Here is a 22,116-nt window from a genome sequence, read left to right on the forward strand (position 1 = left end):
CGGCCAGTAGCATTTAATTATAAACCTTTTTAGTCCGTATTACGTGAACCCTAAAATAATATAATGTAACAATTCCACTTGAGATATATGTGTGAGAACAGCGACCTCTGGTTGCAACTCAGTGTAAAGAAGTCAAGTTTATTACGCAGCAGTATTCCTACTATACCGCAGTTTATATTTGATCTCACAGTCACAAAAGATCAGTATTTAACAGATGGGAGGTTTGGAAGCGTGTTGGTCCAGAAGTGTACAAAGCGACTCCTCATCTTCTGGCCAACAGAGGTTCGGTCCATCTTGGAGTTGATCTCCAGGTATTTCTGTTCTGAACAGGTGAACTTCGGCCAGGTCAGGGGCACCTTGCTCTTTCCCATGTTGGGATCACTGTGAAAATACAGACAAATAAATTAATAGATGCATTGTTAAAAAGATACACATATATGTATTTTATATATATATGAAAGCACACTTCGATTCACATAAATACGTGCACTTGGCACTGATCATTGACTTAAAATGTGGAATTGTTTTTACATTTAGTTTATTACCGTATGTACTATCATAATTGTATTCATTTTAAATAATATAACATGTCATGTCATCAGATACAACAGAAGTGATCAGCCATTGTTACTGTGAAATATTTGAGCACATGTTCTGACCCAAAGCATGTCACGGTTAATACAGAGCGCTGTGTATGGGTTGTTCTTACCCGGTCCAGGCAAAGTTGGTCCAGAAGGAGATGAAGTAGCCTGAGAGGTCTCTCTGGGCGTCCCCGTACGCTTTGGGGGTGGTGAAGGGCTTCCCGAACACGTACTGCAGGTCGTCAGCGTGGTCCGCCCCCACCCAGGTGTGGTAGGGTCTACCTGGACCAATCAGCAAGCTGGGCTCTGACAGCAGGTAGGAGTAGGTGTGTCCGGACCTGGGTGAGAGCAGTTACCAGTGGCTATAAGGTTGTGTAAAGTAACAGGTTGGGGGATTTAGACAGGGCTCTGGCTATGGGTTCCATATATTAATAATAAATACTAGTAATAATACTATTATAATAATAGATTTGATTTATATTGTGGTTTCTAAGTAGTCAAAGGAAAAAAGCTGCAAAACATCCCACAAAATGTCACATTAATTTCTCATAAGAATTTAAACAATGTATCGCTGTCGGTACAGATCATCATCCTGGGGACACCCAAACAATTTGGTGACCTTAACCTCAGGGGGACGTCAAACAGGAAGTGAGCTCATTTCTCTGCAAGGCTTTCATGTATCCGAACCAGACATGGCCCATAGCCTTATGACTATCCTGTAGAGTGTGATCATATCTCAGTCTACCTTTTATTTTTTGATGTGAAACTTGTTGAAAGTGGTGAAGGCTGCGTGTCTGACGTAGATCCATCTTGTTGCTGTGGCTACTCTGGTCAATTCTGCTTGCGGACGTTTCGTGTTACCTTGCGACGACGTGCACGATCAACGCACCCAACGATCGTAGAATACGTATGGCAGCCCTGGGCCCCGTTTCCCGATAACGATGGATCCACGCTCGTACGATCATTCTCACGATGGATCTTGCGATCCATCGTCAATTTCTTTGGAGCGTTTCCCAAAACTCCTCTTAACGTGAACGCGCATTCGCTGCACTCACGACGTCGTAGGATTGTAACTGTCTACTGACACGGTGCTGAAATGGGCTCCGTAGGAGGGGGAGACGCAGGAATGTCGCAGGAAAATTGTGTTAAAAAGGGTTAAAATATCTCCCCATCAAGGACAACAGCAGAGTAGCCTACGAAAAAAATAGACTGCAATTATATGAATGCTAAAGACATTAAAACACAATTGATTAGGCTTAAACCGTCATATATCAGTCCTAATCCTGAATGCACTGTGCGTTTCACGGCATTTTCCCCCCTTAAATAATTCCTCTTCACACCTGTGAATAACCCGGGAGACGTCCGTGATGAGGAATACAACGAAGCCCACCGTCTGGCCCGGTGCATCGTTGAGCGCACGATCGGGAGGTGGAAGTTGCGCTTTAGATGCCTTCACAAGTCAGGCGGAGGGCTCCAGTTTTCTCCGGCCAAGTCATGCGCCGTGATATGTGTGACGGCTATGTTGCACAACATTGCAGCTAAGGCTGGGGTGGCATTGCTTGAACCGGAGGACGTTGAGGACGATGACGAAGATCGGTGTGAGGACGGCCTCCCTCATAACTACGCGGCTGGTTTTCATGCGCGTCGAATAGTGATTGAGACTTTTTTTTTAACCCCCTCCACCCTCCCTCATGTCACTAAACATTCCCGTCAACGTGACCAATCCCCACCATATCCCAGCCTTTTGCCTGCTCCTTTGCTTGTTTTTTATAAAAAAAAATCTTTATTTTTATTTTTTTTTCATTTATTTTATTTCGTTTTTATTTTTTTTTCATTTGTTTAATTTAATTTATTTTTTACATTATTTTATGCTACGTTTTATGAGCAGCCTATGTCAGTCTGCACAAATCCCCCCACTTTCTCTCACACATTTTGAGTGCCCTGCCTGCGCAAACATTTTCTGGACTGTCCCGTTTTATTTTGGCCATTTTAACATCTTTATTAATAAATTAATTAATAATCTTTATTAATTACCAAACTAAGAACATAAAGGCGCAATGCGTTTTAATAAAACGCATCCAATATACGGAATGTCCGATGGTGACGCCACTGAGGCTATAGCTGACGATGCTCTTAGCGTCCTACGAGTACCTACGAGCACCCCTGGAGTACTCGTTAGCTACGAGCGTTTTCAAGACGTTCGTTCCCTACGATGCTTTCGGGAAACGCGGTGAAAACTCTACGATGCCCTTTCGACGCACTTCACGATCCACTTAGGCTAACGACGCTTTCGGGAAACGGGGCCCTGATCCGTAGGTGGATGCGTTAGCAGCAGGTCTATTCCAGCCCTTCAAAGCAACTTCAATGTATTTTCATTGTGATAACCATTTACATCATTGTAAGTGAAATAACTGAGGCGGCCCATCATGTAGCCACCTTACCAATTATGTCTGTCCACCAAAATAGTTTATGGGGTCATATTCTGCTTGGCCCCCTCATTGCTGTTCGCAGCTATATTTATTATTATTATTATTATGATTATTATTGAGACAAGATTATCTGAGAACAGTCAAGATCTCAATCGCAGATGGGGAGAGAGAGACTACGTTAAGAATTAATACTTAGGGGCTGAGAAACGTTAGCTAGCCTTATTCCTGTACAGCGGGATGTTCTACACCAGGGCTATTCAACCTCCTTAACAAGTGGGCCGAAAAGGAAAACCACTGGGGGTTCATGGGCCACACAGAGTAAAACTACGTGAATGATTCGCTACAAATAAATCGTACTTAAAGTAGTGTTAACTTGATATATATAGTACTACTACATGGAATAAACTTGTCAGACGCATTCCTTCCTTCTTCACTTTTAATCGTACTATTATAAAAGATTTTGTTCTCACATATTTTGAACACGTATTTAGAATTCAACAATGTTGTTTGAATCATCACAAAACAGAACTACTGTACTTATGAGATATTTTTAGCCAGTGAGTCAGTGAGAAAGATTGCACTGCCTTGTTTGCCTAGTTTGGCTCATCCTGAGACACTCATGCAGCTTCTCATAGGTCATGGAGCAACGTGCCCTTGTTGTTCTGATGGCATTCATATGAGAAAAGCTAGACTCACACGTATCGGTTGAGCCAAACATTGTCAGAATAAGTGATGCCAGTTCCTGATTGTGGGGTACTGATGCTGGCTAGTATCACCGGCTACACACAGAAACCTGATTTGCATGCAACTATGTTTCTCCTTTATTTTATTATTTTTTTTGCATGCAACCTCTTGCGGGCCAGAAAAAAATTAAGAGGGGCCGCATTTGGCCCACGGGCCGCTAGTTGAATAGGCCTGTTCTACACGCTAGCTCGGTGGGGGAACTGAATGCAGAACCAAGATGTCCACTAGGTGAATAATAAGGCCCATTGGTCTCACTTGGCTGCTGCTGCATGAAGGTAGATGGCCGTCTGTACGGGCGCCAGGAAGTAGTGGTCTGTGCCAACTTCGACAGCAGTGATCTTCACCTGGTCCTGGCTGGGGCTGGGGCCCCAATGGGCGGTGTACTCAGCCAAGGCAGCCTCCAGACCCGCCTGACCTTTGTCCTGGGTGTAGAACCGCAGGAGCGCAGTAACATCGTCCCTGCAACCACACCAGAGACTCATTTCCGTTTCACACAGTATGAAGACACAGTAGAGCTGCCTTTTACAATAAAGGCCCCTTATGCATGTTGTGGTTTCAAGAGGATGCAGGGAATTTAGACTTGAAGTGTTAAGGCAGTTTTCATAGCACGCGTGCGGCCGTGCGCGTGCGTGCCTGCGTGTGCATGTTTAAAACAATATTCTGATGAGCCCTAGGACAAGATATCTCCAGTCTGGGCTTTTGTGATCAGAACACAGGGTTACCATGACATATTCACACATACACTCAGATAACACACACGCACATTCACTCACAACACCACAGAAACACACAATCATAACCACGCACATATCTAAACACTAGGGATCGACCGATGCCGATTTTTAAGGGCCGATACGATACCGATATTTTTTCATCAGCCTTAGCCGATACGCCGATACCGATTTTCTTGAGCCGATTTTTTTTATTTATTATTATTATTTTTTTAAAGGAACATTTATTGAACTTCAATATAAAAAACAATATTTAACAAATAGTAAAAACAGGTGAAGTAGAACAAGTAAGAACAATATTTAACAAATATTAAAAACAGGTGAGGTAGAACATGTAAAAAAAAATTAAAAAAAAAAGAAAAAAAAAAAAGAAAATAGGCGAAAATCAGCCGCGTATCGGCCGATACCGATACATGTAAAAACCGCGAATATTGGCCGATAATATCGGCCGACCGATATATCGGTCGATCCCTACTAAACACCCCAATTAAACCGGTTCCCATCATAATCTATGTGCAGGACGTAAGATACAACTATTTCAATTTTTAAGATACTAAGATACTATAATGTAGTTTCATAGGATACTACCAAGACACTTATATTCAGTTATCGAAGGGGGTATTTTACATTGAAAGGACAGGTGTAGGCTCAACGTTTTCTTACACAGTGATGTTTCCCTTATCGGCGATGGCGGGGATGTCCTGGGAGGTGAAGAGGTGTCCGTCCATGCTGTTCACCCCGGCCAGGTAGTCGATGTCAGCCGCGTTGTGGAACAAACGGACCGGGTCCTCCGGGATGAAGTCTCCGTCCACCACCGGAGACAGGACCATGGCATTCAGCGCCGGCTCTGATAGGGCAAGGGAGGCCAAGGGACTTTTATACATGTAGCAACCTTCTAACACAAAGACCATTCATAGTGCTCTACATGAGCCGGAAGTCCATTGTAAAGAAGACATTAAAAGGACAATCACTGAAAGACAATAAAAGATATCCCTTTAAAACAAATGTAAAATAAAAGGATAAGATGATGAAATGATAAACATCATGGAGACAGTGCAGACATTACTATGACGGAAAAGGTCTTGGGAAAACATAGTGATATATTTTTCTCAATGTTACCGCTGTAGAACAACTTATCCATCCTTTTTTATGTTCTTCAGTCTCATTCTTTTCAGAGCAATCCATGGGAAAACCAAAATGTAACAGTGCATTGTGAATAGTGCACACAGCTAACACAGCCAGCCATTGGAATACTTACTATCTGGGGAGCCTGATACGAAAAGGGGAGCAGCCATCACTAACTTCTTGGCGCTAACGGATTTCAAGCAGGCGACCATTTTGTCATCTGTGGGACACCCGACCTTCACAGCAACCTATGAGTTCAGTTGGTCAGGTATAAGGAGGAGTTAGACAGTGGCAGTTCTCGACACATTTTATAACTTCAGTCTGTATTTTTCTGTCAAACTATCTTCGATTGATGGAGCTTATGCCCTTAATCATCAATATATATATATATATATATACTTGTTTTGTACAAGCGGGCAAGAGAGGTAGGGCCAAAAAAAATGGAAATTAAAAAAATACAGTACAGGGTACAACATTCAGTGTGTCAATGTGAAAAAGAACTCCAGGTTACAACGAAGTGCAAAACATTTATCATTTTCAGTTTGGAGAGACTGTGTTCCCAAAGAGGCTGTGCTTATAGGAAGGGTTACAGCCATCTTGACCACAGTCTAAAGAGGTCAAAGAAAACTACTCTACTGTTCTTTCCTCATTTCATGATAGCTGCTATGAGAAGAAAAAAAATGTAGGGGCATGCATTAGATTTCGTTGCATAACCATCCCTCCCAACTTAACACGGGCAGATAGCCTTCTACTCTTTACTCAAATGTATTCGTTATCCCAATGCAGCATCCAAAAAGGATGAAAATTCGTGGTTAATATCACAACATTGTGTAGCCTAGAGCTAGCAAGTATACAGACATTTGTATATTCGCTTCTGCTTTGATGAGTTTGCTTAGAAATAATGAAGTTTCTAAATATATCGAGACCATTTACAAACTTAATTTCATCATCAGTGTGAGGAACTACAGTAACGCGGTTATGTGCAAGAACAACAAGTCACTTGCAAAATCATTTGGCTTAGCTTCGACTCTTGCAACAGGAGAAATTGTGGCTCCTTTCTCCAAGAGTAGTCGCTCAGCTCTCATTTACCGAGCAACAGCGGCACAGTGTTTGGGTTAGCCTATCTTAGTTACCCGTGGAGAACGTTGCGTCAAATTAGTTCGGTAAAATCAGCAAAATCCTAATTATTTTGGTCAGCACGGGGGGGGGGGGGGTCACAGGGGGGGACAGGGACATGTCTACAGGGGCACTGACCCCCGTATAGGCCCCCGTGCAGAACCGCCATTGGTTAGAGACTTGATGATTTTCTAGCACAAATCTGACCTATGACCCATGAGTTATTATTCAACTCCCTAATGGGGCCATAATTGTAGCAGAATGATTTAAAAATATGTGATTGGAGAGACAATCTCAATCCGTGCATAAGGTTTTGTAAATCTATAAATAATCTGTAAATGCGAACTGAGAACTTCGATTGTGTACAGGAATCTGAAAATATGTATTCAGAATCCGAATATGCGTAATAACATTTGTAAATGTATAAAACAGATCTGTGAATGTGTAGACCCATCTGTAATTGTGTACATAGATATTCAGACAGCAGTATTATGCAACAGCTGGATATACAGACAAGACATCAGTTAAATCTCTTGCAGGCCTCTCAATAGGATGTCTTTTTACACATGTATTTTGCTGTGTGTAAATGCCGTCGCTGAGATCTGCGAATGTGTGTGTTGAAGTGTCTATGTGCTCTTCCTCTTCGACGTCTCTTCCTCAGAGACCCCAAATAGATATTTCTCTTGGTCCTTAATGTCCTCTTTTATATTTAGAAGACCTCATGTCTTTTGCTTACTCTCAAGGCCCACAAAAATAAGTCTTCAGATGACCTCACATTGACCATTTCCCCGTTCCTGTAGGACTCGAGCCACCAAATTGATAATCTTATACGTCCTTGAGGCAGCGGTTCCTAACCTTTCTTGGGCTGTGAGTGACCCCATTTTGACATCAAAAATCTCTGGCGACCACTGAGACATTTCGTTTTTGAACATGTTTGTTATACTGTGAACAAATACAGAGTAGCCAGGATAAGTGCACAAATTGACCATTTGCCAAAGATGTCCGTTACATATGCAAGGAGGCACATTTTCTGCTGGTCGCACAGAAAGTCGCAAAAATCTTTTTTTTTAACATCCATCCATCCTCTGTTTGAAATAGTAAGTTTTCATATTCAGAGCCTATGTCGGCTTACAGTGTTGCAAACAGACGTGCGCACAGAGGATGTGGCTTGACGTAATTCACCATGGTAACGACCTGTTGCAGTATGTCTGCGGTGGGAGCATTTTTGTTATTTTTTGAGCTTCTTCCCCCCCGCACATTGTTTTCACCATTTCGATGGCAGCTGGAAATATTAAAGTCTCAGCAATGCTATGCGGCTTCATATTCCTAGCAATGAGATAGGTCACCTCAAGAGATGCTTTCAGGGCCCGTTCACTAGCAGTCACAGCCTTTTTGAAATACACTCGCTGCTTATTCAGCTCGGCAAATTTATTTTCAAAAAAAACTCTTGGTTTGCAGACATGTTCTTTGTGTGTTGTCTCAAAGTGTCTTTTGAGTTTGACATTTCGGCTTCTCCTCGTTGCTTTCCATCACACTTGTAAATCCATATGAAATTTTGGAAATTTTGAAATTTTGCATGTTCTCTGTCTCTTTAGTGTCTGTGCCACAGTTCCTCTTGGAACTGTCTTTGGAGGGACAGGGCCAGGCGGGCGAATAAATCTTTCCATTTTGTTTTATACACTCCGACTGCAAGTTTGTGTTTTTTTACAGGTTTGAGCTCACATATTTGCTGCATTTTATTTGAACTGGATTTATATCAGAGAAAATGAAAGTATGGAAGACAGTTATGTACGATTATTTGTAGTGTTTTATTTAAAAAATAATAATATATATATATATATATATATATATATATATATATATATATATATATATATATACACATATTTTGTTTAAATCAATCACTATTTCAGGCGACCCCATTTAAATTCCAGGCGACCCCAAGTTTGAAACACCCTGCCTTGAGGCCCTCTTTCATATAAAAGAGATGGGTCTCCAGCTCACCTCCATTGCAATGGGGCAGCTCATCTAACAAATGAATTGAATCCATATGTTTCAGAAATCAATTAAGCACAGACCGAATGGAACACACACACACACACACACACACACACACACACACACACACACACACACACACACACACACACACACACACACACACACACACACACACACACACACACACACACACACACACACACAGTATTGTTACTCTCTATGGAGTAAAAATGTACATAACCAAACTTTGACCAAAATGAGTTAGTTGGTAATTGAATATCACTTTGTAATATAAAAATGCGAAAAAGTGTATGAGCATGTGTTTTAGAAATGATTAGATAACAGATATATATGATGTATACTGTATGTAATTCACATATATGTAATGAACTTACTGTATACATAAACATACCTCTTCTGCTACATTGCGAGGATTTCTGCTTATTGCCCAAGGGCACATGGCAACACCGCTCTGAGAGATCGCCCTTTTGAACAGCCCTTTATTGTACGGTGAGAGAGTCTGTAAAACAAATGCATTTCATATAGAAGGTACTTTTTGTACAAAAAAAGCTGTTGTATATTTAGAAAAACTTTTTCATCTTAAATCTTTATTCAGGAGAAGATAAAAGCATGAGGTTGTCTCAAAGGGCGACTAATACGCTGAGTCATGAGTCTGGGAGCCATGCGTTTTCACTAGCGGAGATTAACTTTATTTTAATGAATCATCACCTTCACACTTGATGGTAAAAAAAGAGGCCCTATAATGTTGTTAATTATGGCAGTTTTGAAGTAAAGACACCCAGTTATTTGTTGACATCTCTGGACCGAACCCTCCCCCTCACCTGGTAGCTAACGCTCGAACCACCAGCAGATTCCCCGAAGAGGGTGACGTTGTCGGGGTCTCCTCCGAAGGAGCGGATGTTCCTGTGGACCCAGGCGATGGCAGCATGCTGGTCCCACAGTCCGTAGTTACCTTATCACGCAAAAACATTAGCATTATCATGAGCAGCTGCCAAAAGTCATTTCAAAGTCAAAGTGCATACTTTTTTTCCGCGGTAAACCGTTTAAATTAACGGGATACTCCTATTTGTACGCATTTCTACATTGCCATACATTTTTTCTCTCAACTATAAACTTGCTTTTAATTGAAATGAATTAAATGACATTCACCCTTACTGTATGCGTGTTTAACATTGGGCCATACCGGGTAGTTGAGAATCTCCCGAGCTGAGGAAACCCAGAGTTCCCACACGGTAGCCGACCGACACCACGATGACGTCCCCCCTGTCGGCGATCTCCTGTCCGCTGTACAGGTAGTTGTCGAAGAAGTTGGGGCCCATGGAGCCCCCCGCCAAGAAACCACCCCCATAGAACCAGACCATCACAGGCAGGTTGGAGGAGACTGTGGGGGAGGGGAGGCTCAATGTTCACGGTCATGTCAAATGTATTTTTGTGTCAAAGGGGTTAGCGTTATTGAAAAGGTGACGCTAGAAAGGGGGATAAAGGGGGAGCAGCAGGCTCTGCAGCAATGCCCATGCCAGTTTCATGGACAATCCAGCATCGGCGATGCGTGCCAGAGGACCACGATATACAGAGTTACCACAGTAACCATGCATAGACGGCCTCGGCGTCATTAGCTCGTATTACAGCAGCACTTATTGCTCCACTTTGACAACTGTGTTCGGTTTCTATTTATACCTGGTGCGCACGGACGGTAATCCAGTGACGGTTCTTTTTTTTTTAAATTTAATGTGGCGGGAGACCGTTCACTTTGTTCGGAAACTTGAATTGCTTTTTATTTCACATTGAAATTTACTTTTTTTAAGCATTTAAGCCCCGTTTACACCATCCCGCTAATGGCCGCTAATGGCCGATGGACCACCGATGTGGAAGTCGGGGTGATTCGGGTGACATCGGGCTAAAAATGTATGATCGGGTCAATTTATCGGGGTAGCATTTACACATACCCGATGTTATAACGATAACATAACGATTTATGCCAGGGAAGACACCCGAAGTGCGTTTGGCGTCATTTGACGTCATTTGGCGTCATTTCGGTAGAAGGCAAAGGGGAGACTGGTTTAGACTGATATTTATTTATATATTTATTTATATTACAATAGCGATTTTATAATAATAGAACGCCGGTTCTAAATGGGCGAAGTACCCCTGTAATTATAAAAGTAGGACATCCATCCATCACCCCCTATTTATACCCAAGTGGCAGATTGAGGGTCTTCCGTAACGCAATCTGGTCACTCAAAATCGTTATTTGTCGAGGGTTCTCGAGGGTCTTTCGTGTGTTGAGGTTGCCGATATAAAGACGATAAAACACGATAAAGCGCGGAAGATTAACGAATATAGCCGATGTGCCCAGGAAAATTCCCGAACGACTTGCGATGTCTTACGTTATACTCCCGTTCTATTCCCGATTATAGCCGATTAGCCCATAGCAACACCTGGTAACCGATTCTACCCCGATAGACCCAAAATTAACAAACATGTTCGTTCTTTGCCGATGTTGCCTGATCATTGAGCATTTCTTCCCGTTTCTTCCCGTTGTCTAACGATGTTCCCGGGAAGAGTAACGGTGTTTCCCGATGCAACCACGCTATTTGCCGATGTTATAACGATAGCTGCTGATTAAGCCATCGGGGCCCACTATCGGGTAGGTGTAAACCCCCCCATTACCGAAGAAAAGTTATCGCCCGATGGCCTCATGGGAAATGGAACTGTTCGATACACACACAATGGTATTACCGTAAAACTTAAATTAATAGCCCTGGCTTTTATTTGTTTCAATCACTGAACTCATCCGGCTTATATTTGTCACAGGCATCAATTCCTTTAGATTTCCCTTTTGGTCTACTGATGCCATCTACTGGCGAAAGTTGGTATTGCTCGGAAATACGTCTACATGATGTCATGCTGTGACCCTGGAAAGGCACTGGGGATAGAGGGCAAAACACTCGCACTACAATCTTGTTATTGTTCTTGTTTTATGGCGGTTGCCCTCCAGCTATGATGAATACCATACACATACATTATTTATATTATTTGGTTGATGTTTATTGTTGAAATTACTGGAATCAAATCCAGACTATATACACATGGGCCTGTATACAAAAATATTCATGTTGAGTTTTCGATATTGTATTCAGAATAATTGTATACGTTGTATATCAGTTCTTACTGTACCATAAAGGCCATGAGGCACCCAGATGTTGAGGTGCAGGCAGTCTTCCACCCCGAACGATGACGTCTGCAGCATGCTCTTCTGGAGACAACGCTTGGCAAACTTAGTGGCTTTGAGGGTATCTGGAATGCGTGGGAGAGGGTAATGCAGACCTGAAATGCTTTGTGCTGTCAAAGAGCTAAACTTCAGAACCATATTACTATGAATTATGTCAATGCTGATCTTATTACAAGCTCAGTAGATTATGCTATAATAATATATTATTATATACTGTAGCCTATATATAAGCATATTTTGTATTGCAAACGTTAAGTGCTGTTACCAGTGCTAATACTATCAAGTATTCTATAATGGACTATAAATCATTGTTTAAACTGTGGTTCAATCAACAATCCACAGTTTTCATGACATGCATTCAACTTGTGCAAGTAGCAAGTAGCTATTATTATTTCACCATTTAGGTCTACTATATTTATTGCCTATACATTGTTGTCAGAATAAGATCGAACACACTTGTCCATCCAGGATGCGGTTTGGGTTTCTCAAAGGTTCCCGGCTTTGCAGCAAAGGGTATTCCTTTGAAAACGTCCATAGAGCGGCGAAGCCCAAGGCGGACATTAGTTCCCTGAACACTGCCCCCTTCTGTTTCCACGACGCCTAGCTGGAACAGAGGACGGCAGGGTTGGTCCTGAACAGCTCAACCAACTGAAAACACTGAAGCCAACACTAGGATATATGCAAACATTGTTTAACAGAAAGGTCTTGATGGTCATTGGTATCGATGGTAGGTGATAATATTTATTTTAAATGAAGTACAAAACAAAATTGAGTTGTTGAAGATAGAAACAATACTATTCAAACAAGCTTGAACTTTTGTTCAAACTTGTTTGTAACTTTCCACTGTCTGGAGATATATTTTATCTTAAACATGATACAAACGAGTCGACCCATGGTTCAATCAAACCAGGGAGTTCTCTGCCCAAATGCAGTTTTCCTGTGCCTATAAAAGGTGTGGAAAGAAAAATACTGAACACAGGTTTCCGCACGGTTGTGATTTGGTCGCAGGAACAAGGCCGCAGACTGAGGCTGTTTCAGACGTAGATATGGTTTCAGAGAATGTCTAATTCGTAGACGGGCTCTGAGTGCCTCAGATAAAAGAGGTGCCGCTACATTCAACGCTATGTTTCCATTCATTCTGCAGCCAAGTAACAGTCTGTTCCCTGCAGTAGCAGTTAATACAATTAGCGGTTATCAGAAACACCTTAATCTGAGTGATGCATGTATAGCTAAAAGTTCCAGTGCTGTTAGTCTATATCAGCGCTCATGGAATTCACTTATCCAATAAGATAACTTGGTCAGAACTAACTGATTAAAAGCGCACAATTTACTTTGCATTCATCAATAACAAGTATTTCCATTTGACATTTGAGACATAAGGCGCAACCACAAACCAAAATAAACTATTTGCCAGCCTTTAAAGGGGCACATTTTCTAAGGTAAAGTATTTGAGGCAGATAATACCCAAACCACGGACATGAGTTGCATACCATAGTCGTTTTTTTATGATAATAAAATAAGAACGTGTACTACAGAGGGAATTTTGAGGTACTTACCGAGGCTGCCGATGTTGCCCCAAGAAATAGGCCGACAGCCAACAAAATCGCCAATGGCTCCATTGTGAGTGTCCAGAAGAAACCAGAGAGAATAAGCTCTCATACCCCTGTAGTCCTCAACTTCATAGGACCCATGCTCCTCCCACAGCTGCATATTTGCATACTGGGAGTTCATGTTATGGAATATGTAAATTGATTTACATTAGTTTGGAACACCTTTCTAGGAAATTAAACATTGACTGACCTTGCAGGTGGACTTATTCTCAGAGTTGAGTCTCAACAAATAACAACCTACATTATCAGTTGTTATGTCAAACCACTGATGGCAAAGCGCACAGGTCTACCACCTGCTCGTTTGTCCACTTAAAGTTATGTTTTTGTTGAGTGATGTTATATTTCTACTAACAGTTGGCTGTTCTTCAGAAACGACATAGGTATAATACAAAAATACCATACATCATGAAATTGTGATAAACAGATATTTGCATTCTATTAGTCCTAAATTTCCAGACCAATTCGCCAATGCATATAAACTTCTGTTAGTTTTTGATTCCAAGGCTTTAGATTCCAAATATCCACAGACTCAGACCAAAAAAGCTTCAGCGCACTATTTGATAGACCTACAAACAATCAGAGCCGGAACATGTGAAACATAAGCGGAAGCTGGGGTAGTTCTGAATTTTGGACATAGGGCCTGATTCCCTATTGGTGTTCTTAATCATTGGAGATGGTTCAACACATTTTTTTCAGTCCTTCTAGTTGCAGAGTTTGCTCGTGCTAGGCTAGCGCACGGCAACGGGCAATACTAGCCTGCTAATAAAACAGTCTTACCCACTCCACAGTACACCCGAGGCAAATCAACTATAACGCCAGACGGTCGATGTAAATGTCTGTGTTGATAGAATAATATAAATAAAACCAACCTTGCATTGCATTTTGAGGGACTTGCTGTGTCTCAGCAGCAGTGTTATATTTCTGGTAGTAGGCTACGGCAGCGGCGGACTGATACCTGGGGTTAAATTCCGCTTCTGCTGAGAAAGTAGTCCCTCAAAATGCGATGATTAATGCGATGCAACTTGGTTAGTTTTATTTCTAACATTATTCTATCAGCACAGACATTTACATCTATATTCTGGCGCTATAATTGATTTACCTCGGGTGTACTGTGGAGTGGGTAAGACTGTTTTATTAGCAGGCTAGTATTGCCCGTTGCCGTGCGCTAGCCTAGCACGAGCCAGATCCAGCGCACGGGACTGGATCTGGCCCTCAAATTGTCTTGACCCCGGTGGAGGAGCTGTTAATAAACATAAATTCAGGGCGCCCTGGCATGGAGGGGGTACCTGGAGGTACCTACCTCCTCAGAGAGTCAGGGGCCATACCCCACAGTTTGAATGTAGGTTTTTGTGTTTTCTTGTATTTTAGATTTTTTTTGCCTAAGTAGGCTAACACATGCAAACCATGTGCTTGTGTGGGGAAAAACGGTCTGTCTAGCTACTGGACCAGATAAAATGAGACGGAGAGGTAATAAAGTCTATCGGCACGAGGACCTTGGATTTATTAAGTAAAGTGGCAACGGTTATACAGAGTCATAAAGCGTGAGAGATCGAATATGTCTAAGTCCCTAATCAGCGCTGATGGTTCGTCCGGAGCATCGCCTCCGTGGAAGGTCTGCTTCAGAAGAAGGTGAAGAGTCCCTGTGTGATGCAGTCTTATGCTGTATCCTCCTCTCGATGAGGTGTGTGCGTTTGAGATGTGTGCGGTTCTGTGTGTTTTTGCTGCCCCTTGGCTCCCAGGCCCTGGGTCTTCTCCTAACGGGGAGAGTTCCTCGTGTCTCCGGTGTGATAAATTAAAACGGGGGAGTGCCCCCCGAAGTGTCTCGTGTGTGATAATTTAATGTGGCTCTGAGGCCCTGGTATGGGCAGGTGTGTCTCTTGGTTCCTCCTAACGGGGAAGAGCTCTCAAAATGTCTCCTGCGTGGTAAATTAATGTGGCTCTCAGGCCCCTAGTATCTGCATGTGTTCCTTCTAGTGGGGGAGAGCTTCGAGGTGTCTCCTGTGTGATAAATTAATGTGGCTTTCCCGTTCTTGAGGATGACTGGTGTGTTGTCTGAGTGTTTACCATTTGCCTGGGAAATGGGGCCTTCGGCTCTGGCCTTGACCTGACTATATTATCATGTTTGTGTTATGTGTTCGTTGGGTTAGTGCAAGAGTCGACTATATATTAATGTGCCTGCCATGTGATGTGCTCATCAGGTTATTTTTCCCAACACTTGCCACAGCGCATACTATTCCAAATGTTTCTTTTTTTGGTAACTGTGTAGAAAACCTAAAAGTGACAATTCATCAACTTCACAGATCAAGATGGATTAGTGCGTGTTACGATCAAACATTCTCCAGTGGATGCAAGTCCGTTAGGACTATTTTATACTTTGTGTTGTAAGTGCCTCTCGGCATAGTACTCAGACAATATTGCTCTTTGTATGGAGGCCGATACAAATCTTGGATGGGTCATCTGAAAGGACTGAGATGTGCTCAGCATCTCCAACATTTTATAGCTATAGATAAAACTACCATTTGCAAAAAACGGAGGGCTACGCAAATAGTCTGGAGTGAACTGAGGCCAGGTCCTCGATTGGTAGTGTTGGCTATGTAAGGCTATTTAAATATATTAAAGATTTGTGCGAGAATCTATAGGCCTATCTCTCCACTCCAGCAAAAAGTCATTTGATATGCCAAGATGTCGAGCCGTGGTCTTATCAATTGCTCACGGTGGATTGCAAGTATAATTTGCGCTCCGATATCAGCAGTTCTCTCATCAAAAGGGTATGCCATTGTGAACACATGAAATCTGCGGTGAACGCGGGTTTAAATACCCAAAACCGGGTTATGTTTCAAACTTAACCTGCGCAAAACCTGCTCCGACCAGGTTTGATTCAGAGCATATGTTTCTATAGCAACTAACATACCGTGATCCTTTTGGAACGGAAAACCTAGGGTTACAGCAAACCCTGGCCAGAGCAAATAAAACATGAGCTTTCTGATTTGTCTGGTTCCCAGGTTTGTATTCAGCAGGTAGCAGTTAAATGACTGTAGTTATCAATATAGTAGTGGGTGTTCATGATAGTTGAAGTATCGTGACTGTCGTACTTTGTGTGTACATTTATGTGTTAGACGAGAAACAATGTTCAAAATAAGCCACAAAATGAATAAAAATATAGCAATCATTTATTAACTTTTTAATTACGAATTACGAACGGGATGGTTTTGATGATTTTGAGTCATGGCTTCAAGACGCCAGCGTCTTTCTTCATAAGAATTTGAGCAGCGACAGTTGGGGGAGAATATTGCCCCAGAAATGGACATAGCGCATCCTCAGCCTCTGCCTCACATAGCCGCGGTTCATCTCGGAGTTGATCTCTAGGTACTGGTGGCTGTTACTGTCGAAACGGGGCCAGGTCGCTGGCACGTCCAGACCCCTGTTGGGGTCACTGAGGAGGGAAACAAAATAGCATGTTAGCATGGCAACAAACAAAGACAGTTGGAAAAGGGCATGGCTCATTGGAATTCGTTTCGTAAAAGGTCTCCAATGAGTTGACGAATACACCTTGCCTTTGGGCAAAGGCAAGGTGATTGTGCGAAGCACATTAATTTTTTGTGTATTTTATAAATAAAGGAAAAATTAAAAAAAAGCCTTTCAAGTTTATCGCTGACTTGAAAGTTTATGGTTGACTTGGGTCATCATCGTTCCGCAGATCGTTTTTTTACCCAGACTTGGCGAAGTTGGTCCAGTAGTGGATGAGGTAGCGGGAGACGTCCCTGTGGCTGGGCCAGTACCCCAGTGGCGAGCTGAGGGGCTTCCCGAACACATACTGCAGGTCGTCAGCGTGGTCCGCTCCCATCCAGCTGGGGTAGGGCAGCACCAGACCCCCCATGCGGTTGGGCTGGGAGAACAGGTAGGAGTACGTCCGGCCGCTTCTGCCAATTCTTTAGTGGGACGAAACCGAGGAGAACCGAGAAGAATGGTTACCAATGCAACAGATGAGGACACTGAGGACAGTAGAGCTTGATTGCACCTTATAGAAGTCCTGACAAGCAGTCTCTAATAATGAAAGGAACAAGCTCTTATATACACACACGCATATAGCTTTAACTATTAGCATCATAGCTAGCTCTACCTTAGCTTTCGACAACATTAATTCATCAAACAGTAGGACTATCTTTTAGGTTGTTTCTGCACATGAAGCATTTACTTAAAAGACAAGGCAAGCTTATTTATTTATTTAGCCAAACCAGCCTTAAACACAGGAGAAATGGAAAATAAAAGTATAAGATGGTAAAAGAATACATTTTATGTTGTCGACAAACATTTGAATACAATTATTGAAATGGGATGTGCTTGCATGTTCTCTTACGTGGCATTGGCATGAAGATAGAGGGCTGCCTGGGTGGGAATCAGAAAGATGTAGTCTGTCCCGATCTCCACCACAGTTTTCTTGATGGTCTCCTGGTCGGGGTTTGTTCCCCAGGTGGAGCTGTAGGTGAGGAATCCACTCTCCATACCGGCCAGGCCTTTCTCCTTAGTGTAAGAGCCCAGGAGTCTTTTCACATCATTCCTGTGGAGAGAAACATTGGTTGTTTCCAAAATTATCCATGTGTGCACTACAAAGTCCAAGTCAAGTCTCAAGTATTTTGGACGCAAGTCCAAAACATATTAATTGCAGATTTTTTGCAGAAGTAAACTATTTTGGTTGATTAATTAAATTATTAATTGGCACATAATTAGAGAATAGTAGTCATCATAGTAATAGTTTAATTTGTATGAAAACACTGTTATTTATTCAAATTCAGGGAGAGAAAGGCCAAATTAACCAGAAGATGTCAGTAATGCTGAAGCTAACCTGCCTCGGAAAAACATGAAAGGTACAGGTAAGAACAGGTGTATGGAATCAAACCAAGAAAATTAGAAAGCAAGAATAGATTAGTAAAAAGAAAAAAGATAAAGTAAAACCCTGAGGAGCTGCCCTGAGATATCTGAATAAATAAAGATCTATCAGAAGTCCAACCAAGTAGAAAATTCAGCTCACGATTGGGAACATTTTCTCTTTTTAGAATGTCACAGTTTTACATGAATGACCAGAACTTACACAGGCGTGTTTAACAGGTGGCTGTTGATGGTGGGCACGTCCAATCCCGTGAAGAGGTGTCCGTCCATATCATTCGCACCAGCGATGTAGTCGATGTCAGCAGCGTTGTGGAACAAGGTACTTGGCTCATCGGGGAGGAAGTCTCCGTCAATGGTGGCTGCCAGGACCAGGTTAAACACCAAAGGGGCTGGTGTAGATGGACACAATGCCACACTTTTAACCAGATAGACAGTGGCACATTCCTTGTGCATTAGTGCGTGGGTGACAGAGTTGTTCAGAGGATATTCTAGATCCAACCCACTGTGATTGGAAGAGTGTATCTATGGTCCACTTCATCCATGTGTTGTGGAGAAATTAACCCAGTTCCTGCCGGGTAATCACAGAAAAGCTGGAGCATGAAAGTCCTCGGTCCAATTTAGAAGGGGCAAATCCCTGATCAATGGTCCGACTTTTCCATGATTTTTTCTCGGGAAACAGAGTTAATGTTGCAGACCGCAAGGTTTTGATCAGGCATCTTGCTTAGGTATAGAATCAATGTTACTACACCTACACCCTAGCCAAAAGGTTGATCTCTGAGAAGCTTAGTGTTTAGCTCAGGCAAGGGGTATAACTGCTCTGCTAATGGACTTACAATCAGGGGAGCTAGAGATTGGGATGGTTCCTGCCAATGTGAGGGACACCGGGTCAGTCATCTTAAGACAGGCTGCCATCCTGTCATCGGTGGGGCAGTTCACTTTCAGAGCTACCTGGAGGGAAGAGAGAATGACCAACTATAATTAGCAGTACTTTCAGTCAGGACAGTCGGTCCAAAATTTGATCAGAAAGTATGATGTTTAATAAAAGTGGGATTTATTTGAAACGGTCCACTTAATAATAAATAATATAGTTTTATTAGTTTTTTTACATTTATATAGTGCTTTCCAAGGCACTTGAAGGAAGTTCTGAAGTTCTGATCAATACCTCTTCTGCAAACCTCCGCGGGTTTCTGTTGACGGCCCAGGGACAAAGGACCGTACCACTCTGAGAGATAGCTCTCTTGAACAGCCCTTTGTTATGGGGAGTGATAGTCTTGTTGCGGTACAGACACACACACAAACACAATAACCGATGACAAGTTAGAAACATTTTACAATTCAGAACCCTGGATGTTTTGGGCAACATTGATCATGTTGAACACCACTGAAACTCCCATAGTATTTGAGATTTGTTTGTAGCGTTGGTCACACATCCAGGGGGAATCTTTCCTCACCTGGAAGCTAACACTGGCTCCACCAGCCGACTCGCCGAAGACAGTGATGTTATCGGGGTCTCCTCCGAAGGAGCGGATGTTCCTGCTGACCCAGGCGATGGCAGCCTGCTGGTCCCACAGACCGTAGTTACCTGGGAACAACGGCATGGCCCCATTAAGGGGTTTCACTTCAGAATAATTGCTGACACAGCAAAAAACATCTGAACAAATGTCAGTTGCGTGGTCTTTTGGCCACCGAATGGCGATACCTTGTAGGCTACTAGTAGTATTGTGTCTATTTTAACATATTTAATTAAACCGGTGAAGCTTTTCATACTGATGTATGTGTTCCCTCAATCAACGGTCATTTACCAGGCATGCCAGAGTCTCCAGTGCTGAGGAATCCCAGGGGGCCCAGGCGGTATGCGACAGTGACCACGATCACGTCCCCCCTGTCCGCTATCTCCTGCCCGCTGTACAGGTAGTTGTTCAGGAAGGTGGCCCCCATGGAGCCCCCCCACAGGAAAGCCCCTCCATAGATCCACACCATGACTGGGAGATTAGTGGACACTAAGAAAATACGAGAGCAAATCAAGATCACATCGAGAGTTGAGAGTTTGATTTCCGACATGAGAAAAAACAATACATCTTGAGTAAGAAACCGACTTAAAGGGAAACCGTTAAGCTATGAGTTCTACATTGGTCCAGAATATGCAACTCCATAAAGGAGCAATGGTGTCCGTTGTGTCCAACAGTGCTTTTATACGAGAAATAGCTGAGCATGAACGATCCCCTTCTACTAATATCAGTCCTAACCTGAACGATGATGAGGGACCCAGATGTTGAGATAAAGGCAGTCCTCGCTACCACGGGTGGAAGTCATGATAAGGTTCAACTGAAGGCACCTCGGCCGATATTCAAAGGCCTTAAGGATTCCTGGGAAAGAATGAAGGTTAAATGTAAGATACATGCAGAAAATTAAGAGTCCACACAAAATAATTCCAATTTCAAATTCCGAGGGGAACTAAAGTTTAAACTCAATTTAAGCCGAATAATGTTGCATTGTCTTTTGCATAATATTTTTTACCCACCGTCCCATCCAGGGTGTCGCTCTGGTTTTTCGAACCTTCCGGGCATTCCGGCAAAGGGAATTCCCTTGAAAACGTCCATGTGGTGTTTGTATCCCAGGCGGATGTTTTTGCCCTCCACCAGGCCTCCCTCGGTGTACACGGTACCCAGCTGCAACGGAGAAAAAAGGCAGTTAGGAACCTCACTTAATATGCTTTTATTTTGAAACAACGTAGTCATCCGAATTTATTACACTTTTTTTTTTTTTTTTTTTTTTTTAAAACTATTGAAACACATTTTATTGTACTAATACTAAAATATTTTTTTATGGTTCAGTTTCTTTATACAAATCTATATTTTTGTAGTTTCACCTAGTATTATCATTTACAATTTTTTTTGATAAGATATATTTGAAATATTAAATCATTTGAAAAACATTATTAACTATAGCCCTTAAATTCTTAACTAACCTAAAGTCCCAAATTAAAGTTTCAAGTAAATGAAAATCATTATTATACAAAAAACACACTTACAGAAGCCCCAGAGGCCATCTCCAAAAAGAGACCAATGGCAACGAAAAGCCCGAGTGCGCGCATCATGTCTGAATAGTGAGGTTGGTGGTTCTGGACTAGTGGTATAAATACAGGAGACCCCGCCCACCTGGTGCGCCTGACAGATCATCACTGTACCCAACCTTCCAACGTCGGCCTTCTCCTCCACTGCTGATAAAACACACACACGCCCCATACCATTACATCAAAGTTACAATTATGTACAATGACTTCGTTTGAACAGGTATACTTATTAATTTAAATACAAATGTTTCCCATAGTCCTCATTTAAACCTGATATTTGTTCTAAATATAGTCAGAGGCCCTTTCCACTGTAAGATAAGAGACTTATCATAGGTATTGGCCTCAGCTAAACTACGCTGGACTAGTGCAAGATGTTGGAAAAGCAAATAAACATAAAGCCCATCCCCCTTCTGTGACATATCAAGGCTGAGTACATAAAGGTGATCTCATTGGTAACGCTTCAACCTTCAAAAACAACCTGCGCTTATCTTTAAAAAAATGTGCACGGAAAGAAATATTTTCCCTGTGTTAATATCAGCAGGCAAATAATCCATTTTCAGTTATCT

General features: G+C 42.3%; 2 protein-coding genes across 3 annotated transcripts; both read right to left on the reverse strand.

The window, feature by feature from the left end:
- Positions 1–118: 118 nt before the first annotated feature.
- On the reverse strand, positions 119–14,477 carry LOC132447517 (bile salt-activated lipase-like). 2 transcript variants are annotated; one of them, XM_060038322.1, is made up of 12 exons: positions 14,460–14,477; positions 13,537–13,684; positions 12,437–12,584; positions 11,926–12,045; positions 9,932–10,129; positions 9,570–9,700; positions 9,140–9,247; positions 5,744–5,858; positions 5,149–5,332; positions 4,010–4,213; positions 710–919; positions 119–381 (listed from the first exon to the last, which is right to left on the reverse strand). In XM_060038322.1, exons 2-12 carry the CDS (start codon positions 13,597–13,599, stop codon positions 201–203), a joined length of 1,662 nt encoding a protein of 553 aa, XP_059894305.1. In that variant the 5' UTR covers positions 13,600–13,684; positions 14,460–14,477; the 3' UTR covers positions 119–200. The 2 variants fall into 2 exon arrangements, with proteins under 2 accessions (XP_059894305.1, XP_059894304.1); XM_060038321.1 differs by lacking the exon at positions 14,460–14,477 and having other exon boundaries at positions 13,537–13,697.
- Positions 14,478–16,742: 2,265 nt separating this feature from the next.
- Positions 16,743–21,661, reverse strand: LOC132447531 (bile salt-activated lipase-like). The gene is made up of 11 exons (XM_060038346.1): positions 21,509–21,661; positions 20,999–21,146; positions 20,724–20,843; positions 20,280–20,477; positions 19,929–20,059; positions 19,640–19,747; positions 19,311–19,425; positions 18,680–18,866; positions 17,948–18,148; positions 17,301–17,519; positions 16,743–17,023 (listed from the first exon to the last, which is right to left on the reverse strand). The coding sequence occupies exons 1-11, from the start codon at positions 21,572–21,574 to the stop codon at positions 16,843–16,845; spliced, it is 1,674 nt and encodes a 557-aa protein (XP_059894329.1). The 5' UTR covers positions 21,575–21,661; the 3' UTR covers positions 16,743–16,842.
- Between the last annotated feature and the right edge of the window lie 455 nt (positions 21,662–22,116).

Source organism: Gadus macrocephalus, chromosome 19 (genome assembly GCF_031168955.1).
Source record: "Gadus macrocephalus chromosome 19, ASM3116895v1".
Classification (NCBI taxonomy): domain Eukaryota; kingdom Metazoa; phylum Chordata; class Actinopteri; order Gadiformes; family Gadidae; genus Gadus; species Gadus macrocephalus.

What these genes read in the sequence shown, in the direction of transcription:
- LOC132447517 (XM_060038322.1), bottom strand. Translation starts at nt 13,599, where the DNA reads ATGGAGCCATTGGCGATTTTGTTGGCTGTCGGCCTATTTCTTGGGGCA. An exon ending in ACCGCATCCTGGATGGACAA is followed by an intron (nt 12,046 to 12,436) that starts GTGTGTTCGATC and finishes CACGCATTCCAG; the next exon opens with ATACCCTCAAAGCCACTAAG. An exon ending in GATAAGGGAAACATCACTGT is followed by an intron (nt 4,214 to 5,148) that starts GTAAGAAAACGT and finishes GTGTGGTTGCAG; the next exon opens with GGACGATGTTACTGCGCTCC.
- LOC132447531 (XM_060038346.1), bottom strand. Translation starts at nt 21,574, where the DNA reads ATGATGCGCGCACTCGGGCTTTTCGTTGCCATTGGTCTCTTTTTGGAG. An exon ending in CGCGGAGGTTTGCAGAAGAG is followed by an intron (nt 19,426 to 19,639) that starts GTATTGATCAGA and finishes TCTTCCCTCCAG; the next exon opens with GTAGCTCTGAAAGTGAACTG. An exon ending in AATCTCTAGCTCCCCTGATT is followed by an intron (nt 18,867 to 19,310) that starts GTAAGTCCATTA and finishes CATCTACACCAG; the next exon opens with CCCCTTTGGTGTTTAACCTG.